This window comes from Vicugna pacos, chromosome 27 (genome assembly GCF_048564905.1).
Source record: "Vicugna pacos chromosome 27, VicPac4, whole genome shotgun sequence".
Classification (NCBI taxonomy): Eukaryota; Metazoa; Chordata; class Mammalia; order Artiodactyla; family Camelidae; genus Vicugna; species Vicugna pacos.
The window spans coordinates 8861475-8875093 of record NC_133013.1 but is presented as its reverse complement, the minus strand read 5'-3'; the positions used below and the strand labels follow the sequence as shown (position 1 = coordinate 8875093).

Genomic DNA, 13619 nt, shown 5'->3' with positions numbered 1-13619 from the left:
CAAATAAAATTCATTTTAGAAGACTGAACATCTGTGATCAGTATTCGTATGAATTGGTCTGAATCTGAGTGTTAGATTCTGTGATATCTCTTGAATTAAGACAGCAGAGTCCATATTGGGAATCTTTCAAAAAAATTTCTTAAAAATTTTTTTATTAAGATGTAGTTGATTTACAGTGTTATATGTTCCAGGTGTACAGCATAGTGATTTGTAATTTTTAAAGGTTGTACTCCATTATAGTTATAGGAAATCTTTTAAAAAATCTAGTTCCTAATTTTAATAAAATGACATACTGAAAAAAATTTCAGTTAACTGAGAGTTCAGTTTAAGCTAATTTTTTATTGTATTAATGTTGCCTGAATGCAGATATAGGCTTTGGGATATAGTTCAATTTCTTTTCCCCTCTAGGACAATATATGTTACTTTCTCCATTGGAAAAATGCTCATTTCTGTTTGCTAAAGATTGATTTTATTTCTAAAGGTAGATTTCAAATACTGACATTTTCATTAAAACATTTAGCTTTATCGTATAAAATCAGTACTCATTTGACCTAAAGAGTTAGTGTTCAGCTTGAATTAATAAAATCAGAATACTGTGATTATTTTAAAAATGTGTACATCCCCTTTTGGGGGAGTATTTGTATTGTTTAAAATTGTGGTAAAATATACTTAACATAGTATTTACCATTTTAATCATTTTTAAGCGTTCAATCTAGTGGCATTAAGTAAATTGACATTACTGTGCAGCGATCACCATAGTCCTTCTCCAGTACGTTTTCATCATCCCAAACTGAAACTCTGTACCCATCAAACACTAACTCCCCATTCCTTCCTCTCCCTATCCCTCCCCATTCTTGGCAATTACCATTTTACTTTCTGTTTCTGAATTTGACTACTCTAGGAATCTCATATAAGTGAAATTATAAAGTATTTGTCTTTCTGTGACAGGCTTATTTCACTTAGCATAATATTATCAAGGTTCATCCATGTTGTAACTTGTGATAGGATTTCCTTTTTTAAAGCTGGAAAATATCCCACTGTATGTGTATGTATTACATTTTGCTTCTTTGTTCATCTGGCTTCCATTATTTATTCGAAGAAGTGAGTTATAGCTTACTGTTGTTCTTAAAGTTAATCTTCTTTTATTTTTCTGGCTGCTTTTGAGCTCTATCTGTGGCTGTCTCTGCCTCTTTGTTTCTGTCCCTCCACCTTCCCCATATACTTTGATGTGTTTAAATGTAGTTTTGTTTGTATTTGTTTTGCTTGGAAGTTTGTAGATCTTCTTCAGCCTGTGGCTTGATGTCATTGATCAGTTTTTTAAAGTTTTAAACTATTAGGTCTTTAATATTTCTTCCTCCCCGTATGTTCTCTCCTTCCTTTCTGGGACTCCAGTTACATATATTTTGGATCTTTTCTCCAAGTTTCATAATTTTTTCACACTCTTTTCTGTATTTTTCATTGTTGTGTCTTTTGGGGCTTCAGTGTAAATAAATTTTCTTCCTTATCTTCTGGGTCATTGATTCTTTCTTCAGCTATATCTAACTTATTAAATTCATCCATCAATTTCTTAATTTCTGTTTTCTTTAATTTCTATTTTTTAGTTCTCTGTTTTTCATGTTTTTAGTATTGTTGCTAAAATTCTGTTTTTTGAAAAAATCTTTTTAACACGTTTAATTAACTTACGTTGAAACCGTTTCCTAACAGTAACAGTATTATCTGAATCTCCTGTGGGTCTATTTCTAGTGCCATTTTTAAGTCTTAGCTTTTAGTCAGGACTTGACTGGGTGGTTTTTTCATTTTTAGACACTTCATATGAAAAATGATAAGATAATTTGAATTTCTGGGTATTTTTGCTGATAAGATTTACTTTTGTTAAAATCTTTTGAGAAGATGTTTACTGGTACGCTGCTAGGCTAATAATAACCAGGTAGCCCAGATTACTTTAATCAGATTGAGATGATTTGAAGCTATTCTTCTTTCCTTGTGTGGCCTTGTCTGTTTCTGGTTTACTTTAGGGTATAGTACTTTGGATTCTCTCCAGCTTCCCACTGTATTTACTGGGGCTATTCCTCCTAGGGAGGCACTGAATTGAATTTTTGTGCCCCCATCCATAAAACTATTGAAAGCTTTTGCTAGCTTCTCAGCCTCTCAGCCAGTGTTTTAAAAATCTACAAATGATTCTAGAGGGAAAATGAGTCTTAAGTCTGGTCTCACCTATTTCTTCCAGGTTTCAGCCATGCAAATTCTCACTGTCTTGAAAGTTTTTCAGTGGTTTTAAACAGATTATTGTTTGTTTTGCTTTTTCAGTTCTCAGGGGAAGATTGATTTGAATCAGCCTACTCCACCATTGTCAAAAACAAAATGCTCAGATAGAATTAGAATTTTTCATATTATACAAGATGAGTGTATATACTTTATAGGAGTTAGCACATTATTTCTGCAGTGAAATGTGTGAATATTTATCATACCCAGTAAAGTGCAAGTTTTCATAATGGGAATTTGATGATTAGAGAACATGATTTGGGGTAAGCCAACTTCTGTTGTTTATATTGCAGTCTCTTAAGAAAACAGAAATATTCTAATTCACAGCTGCTTGTTTGATTGACTCCTACTAGTGACTAGCCATCTTTCAGTTCCTCTTTTGTTTCCTGCTCTTTCTTGTCATGGGACTTTTGTACATGCAGTTTTCTCTGCCTATTATGTACACCCTCATACTCAGCTTTGAGTATGAAGCACATTCTCGATGAAGCCTGCCCTGGCCCATGAATAAATTTTGTACAGACTCATTTTTATGATAGTCTTATTAATGTGTGTTTTCCCCTACTAGACCGTGAACTCTGAGATCAGAAATTTATGTTGTTTTTTTTTTATCCTGTGTACCTAGTTTGGAAGTACCTGTTTTGCAAGTAGTTGATTAATTAATAGGTTATCAATTGTTAATAGATGATCAGTTAATGTTTGTACAGATGAAGAAATAACAATGAGTAAGGGAAGATACGAAGAAATACTGTGCTGATGATAATGATGCTTGTGGTGAGAATTGAAAAACTGCTTTTGAGCAAAAGCCAGGTTTAATCAAACACTATATTTGCATGGTACAATTGAAATTTTATAGCGATACATATGCAGTATTAAAAATGCTTCAAAGAAGTCCCCTGAGAATTTATTATTATGAATATTTTAACATTTGTCCCCAGTCCCTCTGTAAATAATTTATGTTTTGAAAGCACTAGATTTTTGACATAGCTATCATTCAGAGCATGACAAATTATATCACTGCCAGACATTATGCTGTAGAGATAAATGGAATTAAAAAATCCGTATTCTTGAAAGATTCACAGTCTCAGAGGAAGATGAACTTGGAATTTATACATGCATACCCACAAAGTAAGGTGCTCTCGTTTGTTCTACCAGGGGAAATTGGTATTGGCTTCATCAGGGAGATGATATTCGAACCATATCTTGAGTGAATGAGGAGGAGTTAATTAAATGGCTAAAAGAACAGTATTTCATTTAAGTGCATACAATTTTGAAAGTATGTAGTGTCTTTGGCAGCTAGGGCAGTTTGCAGGAAGAGTTTGTAAAGGCATACTGGGGCTATCCAAATTATTAGTTCATCCTTTGACATGAAGACCATCAGAAGCTTTTAAAGATATTTCATAATGTTTGAGAGTAGACATTCTAGAGCCAGCCTCCCTGAGCTCATATTCCAAGCTCTGCCTTACTAACTGTGTGACCTCGGACACATTACTTAACATCTCTCTTCCTTAATATCCCTATTTGTAAGATGGAGATGGTAATTATAACTCAGGAGATTGTGCTTGTTTTGAATGAATTAAGACATACAGGTCCTTAGAAGAGTGCCTGTCACATAGAAGAATCTCAGGCGGTGGCTTTTGTTTTGTTGCTATTAAATGCAATGAGGAAAAACTCAAAGGTTGTAATTGCACTCTTTTAGCCAGAACTAGAAGCACGAAAAAAATTCAAGAGCTATTTTAGAGGTAAAAGCTTTAATTTATTTACTAATTTCAGCTGATATATGCAGTCTGTGCAGCATAAAGGCAGGTTTGAAATTAGTGTAACATTTTCATGACTTGCAAATTTAGAGAGTTTATATTTTCTCTTTGTGTTTTCTTTTAGATCTTACAGAAAATTTCAAGCTGTAGCCCTTGGACCAGAAGCTGAAATAATAGAAGCTGTGTACGATGCATTAGGGTATTGAAGAAAATTAATTTTTGAATTAAATATTTGGAATATAAGGAAGGAAAGGTGACTGAAAATGGGGCGGAAGAAAATACAAATCACACGCATAATGGATGAAAGGAACCGACAGGTAAATGAACATTTTAATTAATTTATGTAATTAATGTAAATATTATTTAAAAGGAGTATAGGATAGAATGGTTGATTTAAAAAAATTAATTTCAGGTCTAAGTATTTTTATTTCTAGACTACATTCAAAATTTAGCAATTGAAAACTTTTGACCTTCCTTCATGTGCTTTAAAGAAACTTTCTTTCTTATTTATTACTCTTATTACAGAAATCATTTATGTTAATTATAGAAAACAGGCAAAAACAGGAAAAGTAAAATTACTGCAGTCCCACCACCACCAACCATTGTGTAGATTTATCATAATATAGTTAGTTTTCTGTACACTTTTAATGTTTGATTTTGTTTTCTATATATTGATAATTATTTTAAATTATCACCTCTATTTTTATAATTAGGTAATACCTAAGTTAACTATGGTTATCAGTGAATATGTTCTGGTCAGTTAGATTTTCTTATTAACCAACAAATAATGTTTTATAACTGTTATTATCACAAACATTCCTAAATTATGTTTCATATCTCAGCTGTAATTGAAAAAAAATATATTGAACTTAATTTTCAGTACCAATATCAGTAAACTCTTACAAATTCAGAATAATTGTAATGATGCTGATATATGTATGATGCTGAGCAGAAGTTGTAAGAGTTTAAAGCAGGGGTTGGCAAACTTTGGGCTTCCTTGGGCTGGCCCATAGGCTGGTTCCATGGGCTGGCTGCCTATTTTTATAAATAAAGCACAGTTAGAATATTGCCATGCCCATTTGTTCACATACTGTCTGTGACTGCTTTCATGTTAGAACAACAGAGTTGAGTAGTCACCCCAGAGACTGTATGACTCATAGACCTAAAATCTCTACCCTCTGACCCTTAAGAAAAAGTTTGCCAACCCCTTGGGTTCAAAGGAAAGAATGGAAAATAATATCATAGAATATTGTAAATGAACTACTATTTGAAGCATATGCAGGAGGGATAGATGCTGTCTCCAGAAAGGCTGCACGTCAGAATCTTCGAGAACAGCTAGCTTCTGGAAGCTTACCAGGAACAGAACAGTACTGAAGATCTGTTCTGCAAAGTTTGATTAGTGGTTCACCTGGTAATGCAGGTATAATGAGAGACAGAACGTAACTATGCAGCTGGTAGAGAACTTAGTGGAAGTGCTTAGGGTTGCCAATAGAACAAATTGAAGAGGGTCCTTTTTTCAGCTCATGAAGATTCCTTATCTAAAGTGTAAGGCTCACACGGTGTAATTCATTATGAAGGCTGATAAAATAGAGAAGACCAATAAAATAACGTTCCATCATTCCAAAGGAATGATTCTAAAGTTGCAAGTAAATTTCCTTTCAGAAATCTGAGGATTGTGATATGTAGAGGGGGCATGGGGACCTGTTTCATCAGCATGTGCAGGATAAATGTAAAATAGAATTTACTAGTGAGTGGCATACAAGCAGAGAATTAGCAAAGCACATACGATCTCTTGCGCTTTCTTTATCCCGTCGGGAGTCATGTTTAAATTGAGCATAGATAGACTAGAGCTCCAGTGGAAAGGACGCCACATGTTTACAGGGAAAGGAGAACGAGGAATACGTAAGTGACTGTGTCATGGGACTTCTTAAGTTAAGTAAATGACCTTGTTTAAAAAAACAAAAGAAGCCTGCCACTATATCTCAGCAACTAGAATTAGGCCGTTCTTATGTTGAATTTACCTGTTAAGTCATCTTCTTGCCAAGCTGCCAAATCGACAAGGGTATTTGAATTTCTCCTCAGATGATTTCTGCAAAGAATGCGGAAAAGATAGAAAGAGGTAATTGGGCAGTTTATTTTTAAGGTTAGATTAGGCGCATACACAATTTGTCATAAACTCAAAGGGTATTTTAATTTTGCTGACTTTGAAATTTGTGAATTTTGAGTTAAAAGTTTCATTATTCTCGCATTAAAGGGGAAAAATTGTTTCTACGCAAAAGAGATGTCATTTATTTTGGATGAATCAAATTTGAATACCTACTATATCTGAGAGACTATTAGACACTGGGAATGCATTAAAAATATATGGCCTACATAGGAGATTTAAGTGTATTGTAAATAGAAGTAAGTTTAGGTGATGGAAGTGTTTATGGAAGGAACCACCAATCTTTGATGGCAGGGTAGTTCAGGGAGCAGTTACTGAGGGAGGTAATAGCAAATAGGGTTTTGAATTACTAGAGTTTTGGGGCTAGTAAGATAAATATCACACTTCAAGTCATTGGAACAGTGAATGAAAAATCTGTTGATACTGTTGTGCACTTAAATATCTCCTTCACTTCACTTCTGCTTGGAAGCTTTCACTTCACTTCCACTTAGAAGCTTCTGCTGAAACTGTGTGTTTTTCCTTCTTGGTCTAATACACTTCTTTTTAAAAGTATACTTTGTATTAAACTATAACATAAAGAAAAGCCTACAAATCCTGTGTGACTCAGTGAATTTTTGCAAAAAAGAACATGGCCATGTGGCCAGCATACCCCAGTGTACCATCCCAGAGACACTCTTTGTCCTGTCTCCCAGTCATTATCACCCTGCCCAGAAAAGGTCTTTAACATGACTTCTGACACCAGATTAATTATGCCTGTTGTTCATTTTTTTATGAACAGCGTGTGTTCTATAGTGTAACAGTGTGTTGGTGAAATTAATCAGTGTTATTTTGCATGGAGATCCATTTTGTACATTTTCATTGATGTGTAGTATTCTGTTGTGCAAATAGAACACAATATATGTATTTTTTTTTTCTGTTGTATAATGATTTTGGGTTGTTTTCTACCTTGGGACTATTATAAACAGTGTTGTTTTGAATGTTCTTGTATTGTGTCTTTTGGTACACATGAACACTTGGATATACCCCTAGGTGTACAATTGTTAAATCACAGAGTGTATATGTGATTGGCTTTAATAGCAATTGACAAAGAGCTTTCTAAAAAGTGGTTGTAACAATTTATAATTTAAATTTTGCTGGCAGTGTGTGAGAGTTACAGCTGCCCTAAGTCTTCATCAATACTTGGTATTGTCCTTTTTATTTTAGCCATTCCAGTAGGTGAGCAACAGTAATATTTTATGTTTTATTTATTTATTAAAAAAATCTTTTTCCCCTCTTGTATGAGCTCTTTTCATGGGGTTGGGGCTTAAGGCTCCTCTTGGAACTAATCCTTGAGTCCGAGCCCCCAGACCAAGTGCTCCATACAGATACTGGAATGTTTTTGAACCCAGCTCTGAAAGCTCAGCTGCCTTCATGGGGGATGTAGATGGGGTGGGTACAAGGCTCCCTGACAGAGCCCAAGACTGAACTGAGGGCTTTCATGGCACTACTGGGATGCCTAGTGGAAACGAGGCAGGGTGGTGGTGTTCAGGCTGGAGGTGAAGGCAGGAGGCAAGGAGTGCAGAGGCCCAAAGTTCAGTGGTCCCGCAGCTCCCGGGGAATCTTGAGGCTGAGCTTTGCAAAGTGGTGAGCAGGGGCTGCACCTTGGCCAAGCCTTCTGTGGCCCCAGATGGGTTACACAGGGACAGGTTGAGAGGAAGTAAAGGCCAGTGAATGGGAGAGGTCCACATTAGCAGTGCAGAGGGCTTCAGAGAGGTTGACGGGGCTCTTAGCAGTGCTTCACCTAGGAGGGCTGCAGCTGCTGAGGTGAGGTGGGCTGGGTTCAGCGGATGAGAGAGACAGGCTTCTAGGAAGCTCCACCAGAAGACTGTCTACCTCCACTTTGGGCAGTTTGTTGGGCAAGTATGAAGTAGATCCAGGCTGGTATTTTGGAGGAAGCTGAGCTGAGGAAGAGAGAGCTGAGGATTCCAGAGGGTAGCTCATACCCATGGGCAGCGAGGGTGGCACGCCCACACTGAGCATGGTGGGGATGTGGGCACTGTACATATCCGTGGGCAACATGCCAGGAAAGGCCTTGGCCCCTATCACGTCCCGAGAGGCCGTGCTCAGCACAGGGCTCGGCTCTTCCTTCACATTAACTGTGGAGCTGCAGCCGAGTAGGCCTCACATGTCCACTGGCTCTGTCTTGATCTTGAGTAGCTCTTGCAAGTGGCTCTTCTTGACATGATATGTCAGATGGTCTTTGTGGCCAAATCACTGGGCACAGTACTGGCAAAGGAAATCCTTCTGGCCTGTGTGCACCACCAGGTGCCACCACACATCCTTACGAGTATAGAACTGCCTGTCACAGTGGTCACAGGTGCTTTTTTCCCTTGGTACCACCTGCTAGCCGGTGTAAATGGGTCTTCAGGTGGTCTAGCAGGGCCCGCGTACTCTCAGAGGTCTGCAGACATACCTTGCTGCTGAGGCCTTGCAGCGTGCATGGCCAAGTGGTGCCAGTAGCCCAGCTTTGTACTGTAATTCTTACCACATTCAGAACAGTGGAGGGCCTCTTGGTTGGGATCGTGGATCTGCAAGTGGTTCTGCAGATGGTCCTTGTGGTGAAACATCTTAGAACAGTTTATGCACTGGTGGGGTTTCTGGGCTGAGTGGGTGACCTCGTGGCTACTTGTCCTTGGAGGCAGAAGCCTGGCCACAATGCAGCTGAGGGCAGCTGTGCAGTCTCTGCTCTGGATGGAGGAGGCGCTCTCAGCTTCTCCCCATTTGAGAAAGGTGTCCCCGAGATTTCATGTTGGCACTTCACTTGACTCTTGCCTCCTGGCCCCGAGGCCTGGGAACTAGTTTCTGGCTCACCTCCTCCTGCTTTGCATCTTAAATCCAGGGTGAGGACACTGGTGAAAAATGTGGTCATGGCAGTGTTAATGGCGAAGGGCCAAGTTATTGAGACAGCCTCCCCATCAGCTCCACAGGGCTCTCTGCTCTGTCCCAGCCCCCAGCGCAGCCTTCAGAAGACAACCTCTTCACTGCGCGCGGGCCCTGTGCGGCAGGCCAGGCCACGCTTGGGCTCCCAGGCCCCCTCAGGCCCCAGTGGTGGTGGCGGTTGGACCATTGTCAGTAATGTTTTAATTTTAAGTTTCTTTGATGTCTGATGAAGTTGATCATCTTTTCATATTTTTATTGGCCATTTAGCTATCTTTTTTGACTTAACCTGTTTCTCTTCTATTTTTTTTTAGGTGGATTACCTGCCTTTTTTTAATTAATTAGCGTACATTCTATGTGTATGTAATCTGATATGAGTTTTTTATCCATTATATACATTACAAATATCTTCTTTCGCACCATGGCTTACCTTTTCACTTTCTTAACCTTTTTCTAAATGAGTAACATTGACGTTGTCCAGATGGTCCTTGTGGTGAAAAAGGTGAAACCTTTTTTTCCCTTTATGGCTAATGTTCTTTGTGTTATGTTTCAGAAATCTTTACCTATCACAAGGCCATGAAGGTCTTCTCCTATGCTTTCTTTTATTGTTTTACATTTAATGTTTTTTTAATCTATTATTCATTTGGAGTTTATTTTTGTATGTGGTTTGAGGTGTTGGGGTCAAAATTTCTTATTTTTTGGATGGAAATTCAGTTGACTAGTGCAATTTATTGTAAAAACCATCCCAAGAAAACAAACAAAACTTACTATAATTGAGATTTTTTCCACTGGATGTATGAATTGATTTCAGGAGAACTGAAATCTCATAATACATTATTATATTTACCTTCCATTTGGTTTTCATTAATTCTTTCATAATGTTTGGTAGTTTTCAGTGTATAGGTATTACACATTTTTGGTTATATTTACTCCTCGGTATTGGATTTTCTTTTAGTGTTATTACATTTTCCCGCATCATCCCTTAGGATTCATAATACTTTTAGTTCCACAGGGTTCTTAGGGAGGTAGACCCTGTGTTGGCATCTTGTTAGTAATCTGAATTCGCTATTTTTAAACAATATTGTCAACATTAGTAGTTATCTTTTGTTCTGAAATCATAATTGCCATCGTTATTTAATTGTAGTTCTAAATTTAAAAGATTCATTGAGTATCACCAGTCCTCTACTGAGGCTTTTGCATCTTTTGTTGTTTTAATCCATTTCTTGATTTATGGATTCATGCAGCAATTTTTCTTAGCCCCATTCTTTCATGTGGCATTTTAGAAGCTGGATTTGCAGCTTTTGAACAAAACTGAAACAATAACTATTGTGATTTCTCTTGAAATTAAATCATTATAAAGAATTTACATCATTGTATGTAATTTATATCTTCAGCTGATAAAAACAGTATTTGTCTTGGAATAGTAAGTTGAATATTGAATTGTAATTATTGTCAGTATTCTTTCAAGTAGTCTAATTTTAGGTTCTGTTACCTGTGTCACATGAAATTTATGAACTGAAATTTAGCTATATTGCAGAATTACTCATTAACAGTATACTAATGGGGGCTGTTAACTGATCTTCACTTTTCAATATCTTTTAAAACTGAAGTCTAGAAGGAAAATCTCTGTATGACAACTAAAACCTTCTAATTAAAGTCAAGGCAAAATGTAGTCTCTATAAAGGGTTATTTTCCTGCCTTGTATCTTGTTAATTTGTTATAATCTAATCTTCTAGGCAGAATGGTTTTATCTTAAATTATGTCAGTATTTTTTCATTCCTTCTTCTATTGTTTTCCCCCCACTGTATTCCATTTCCTTTTTGTTTGCTTTCAAATTTGTGAAAATTAATACTTCAAGCAGATGTTCAGAATTTTTGCTTAACTTGTAATTTCTGTTTCATATTGAGAACTTTAAAATGTCAACTATAAGCCATTGTTCAAATATACTTCATAAAAGGCAGTTCAGATCTGTGGCACAAGATATATATATGCCATAAACAGACTGGATTGTTTTTGCTCTTTAAAATAACTAATTAAATGAAAGTTTAAATGAAGTTTCTTTTGCCCTTATTTTCAGTTTGTTCACTGGCAAACAGTATATTTGTGTGGTCATACAATGTGTGGAGAGTTGTGCTTTGTGTACTGAGAATATAAAGGAAATATAAGGCTTTAGCAGTATTGAGGAAATCAGATCTATATACAGAATAAAATAATTAAAAGCTAAGATGTATTGATATTAAATGCATTTGGTATTACCAAAAGGAAGAAAACAGACATCTTGCCTAAATTTAGTGAAAACTATTAAATGATACTACATTTCAATTTTTTTCATGCTACATAGAAAATGAAATATACTGAAAAATACAGAAACATCTTTGAATTGTACAGTGAAATGTATTTTCGTTGTTGTTTCTCTTTTACATGTACACATTATACCTGTAATGTAGGTATATTAAATTAATTTTATACCTATAGAAAAAAACATAGTGAAAACAATTACTTTACATTATACCTGAAATCTCCAGTAGCTACTTCGGTGTTGATTCTAAGTCTAAGCCAATGGTTAGACAAAACTCATAGGAGGAAGCAAGCATGTGGTGTAGGTATTGATGGGGAGAGAAAATGCTGCACTTTGTCTACATTGTTGCACAATTCTAAAGACTATTTAAAGATAATACTCTTAAGGGACTTTTTCGTTTTAACCCATTTTGAAAATAGACTATTTTGTTTGATTTCTTGGGGGGAGGGGGGAGGTAATTAGTTTTAATTATTTTTTAGTGAAGGTACTGGGGATTGAATGCAGAATCCTGTGCATGCTAAGCATGCACTTTACTCTGAGCTATACCCTCCTCACAAAATAGACTTTTTTTTTAACATTTTTTATTGATTTATAATCATTTTACAGTATTGTGTCAAATTCCAGTGGTCAGCACAATTTTTCAGTCATTCATGGACATATACACACTCATTGTCACATTTTTTTCTCTGTGATTTATCATAACTTTTTGTGTATATTTCCCTGTGCTATACAGTGTAATCTTGTTTATCTATTCTACAATTTTGAAATCCCAGCCTATCCCTTCCCACCCTCTACCCCCCTGGTAACCACAAGTCTGTAAATGGGAGAAAATTTTTGCAAGTGAAACCGACAAAGGCTTGATCTCCAGAATATATAAGCAGCTCATACGACTCAATAAGAAAAAAATAAACAACCCAATCCAAAAATGGGCAGAAGACCTAAACAAGCAATTCTCCAAGGAAGACATACAAATGATCAAAAAGCACATGAAAAAATGCTCAATATCACTAATTATCAGAGAAATGCAAATCAGAACTACAATGAGGTATCACCTCACACCAGTCAGAATGGCCATCATTCAAAAGTCCACAAAAGACGAATGTTGGAGAGTCTGTGGAGAAAGGGGAACCTTCCTACACTGCTGGTGGGAATGCAGTTTGGTGCAGCCACTGTGGAAAACAGTGTGGAGATTCCTCAAAAGACTAGGAATAGACTTACCATATGACCCAGGAATCCCACTCCTGGGCTTGTATCCAGAAGGAAATCTACTTCAGGATGACACCTGCACCCCAATGTTCATAGCAGCACTATTTACAATAGCCAAAACATGGAAACAGCCTAAATGTCCATCAAAAAATAGACTTTTTAAGAGTGGTTTTAGATTCGCAGAAAATACAGTGTTCTTATATACCCTCTGCCTTCATGAATGCACAGCTCTCCCCCACTGCCAGCATCCCGCACCAGAGTGGTACGTTTGTTAAAATCGATGAACCTACATTGACACATCATCATCACTCAGTGTCTGTGGTCTACGTTAGTATTCACTCTTGGTGTTGTACAAAGTATAGGATTTTGACAAATGTATAATGACATGCATCCACCATGTTTGTATCACACAAAATAGTTTCACTGCCCTAAACAACCTCTGTGGTCTGCCTTCTTGCCTGTTCATCCCTCCCTCCTGCTAACCCCTGGCAACCAGTGCTCTGTTTTTTGTTTTTTGTTTTTTGTTTTTTGTTTTTGTTTTAATTTTGATCTTTCTATTGTCTCCATAGTTTTGCCTTTTCCAGAATGTCATATGTTTCAAATCATACAATAGGTAGCTTTTTCAGATTGTCTTCTTTGAAAAATAATGTGGATTTTAAGGTTCTTGGATGTTGTTTCATGGCTTGATAGGTCATTTCTTCCTAGGGCTGAATAGTATTCCATTGTCTATATGTACCAGTTTGTTTATCCATTGACCTACTGAAGGACATCTTGCTTGCTTCTACATTTTGACAATTATGAATAAAGTTGCTCTAAACATCCATGTGCAGGTTTTTGCGTGGACAGAAGTTTTCACTTCAGTTGGGTTAATACCAAGGATTGCTGAGTTGTATGATAAGAGTATGTTTAGTTATGTTTAAAAAACTGGCAAACTGTCTTCCAAAGTGGCTGTACCATTTTGCATTCCCACCAGCAATGAATGAGAGTTCCTATTTTTCCACATCTTCGCCAGAATTTG

General features: G+C 36.6%; 1 protein-coding gene and 1 pseudogene across 5 annotated transcripts in view; one reads left to right on the top strand and one right to left on the bottom strand.

The window, feature by feature from the left end:
• The window catches only part of MEF2A (myocyte enhancer factor 2A), a 121998-nt gene that overhangs the window by 43975 nt on the left and 64404 nt on the right, over nt 1-13619 (top strand). For all 5 annotated transcript variants that reach the window (XM_072950702.1, XM_072950698.1, XM_072950697.1 and 2 more), the window contains one exon: nt 4141-4333. In XM_072950702.1, the coding sequence (XP_072806803.1) occupies nt 4280-4333 (54 nt within the window). In that variant the 5' untranslated portion in view covers nt 4141-4279. The remainder of the gene's footprint in view (nt 1-4140; nt 4334-13619) is intronic.
• LOC102533767 (zinc finger protein PLAGL2 pseudogene) lies at nt 7676-9088 on the bottom strand (annotated as a pseudogene).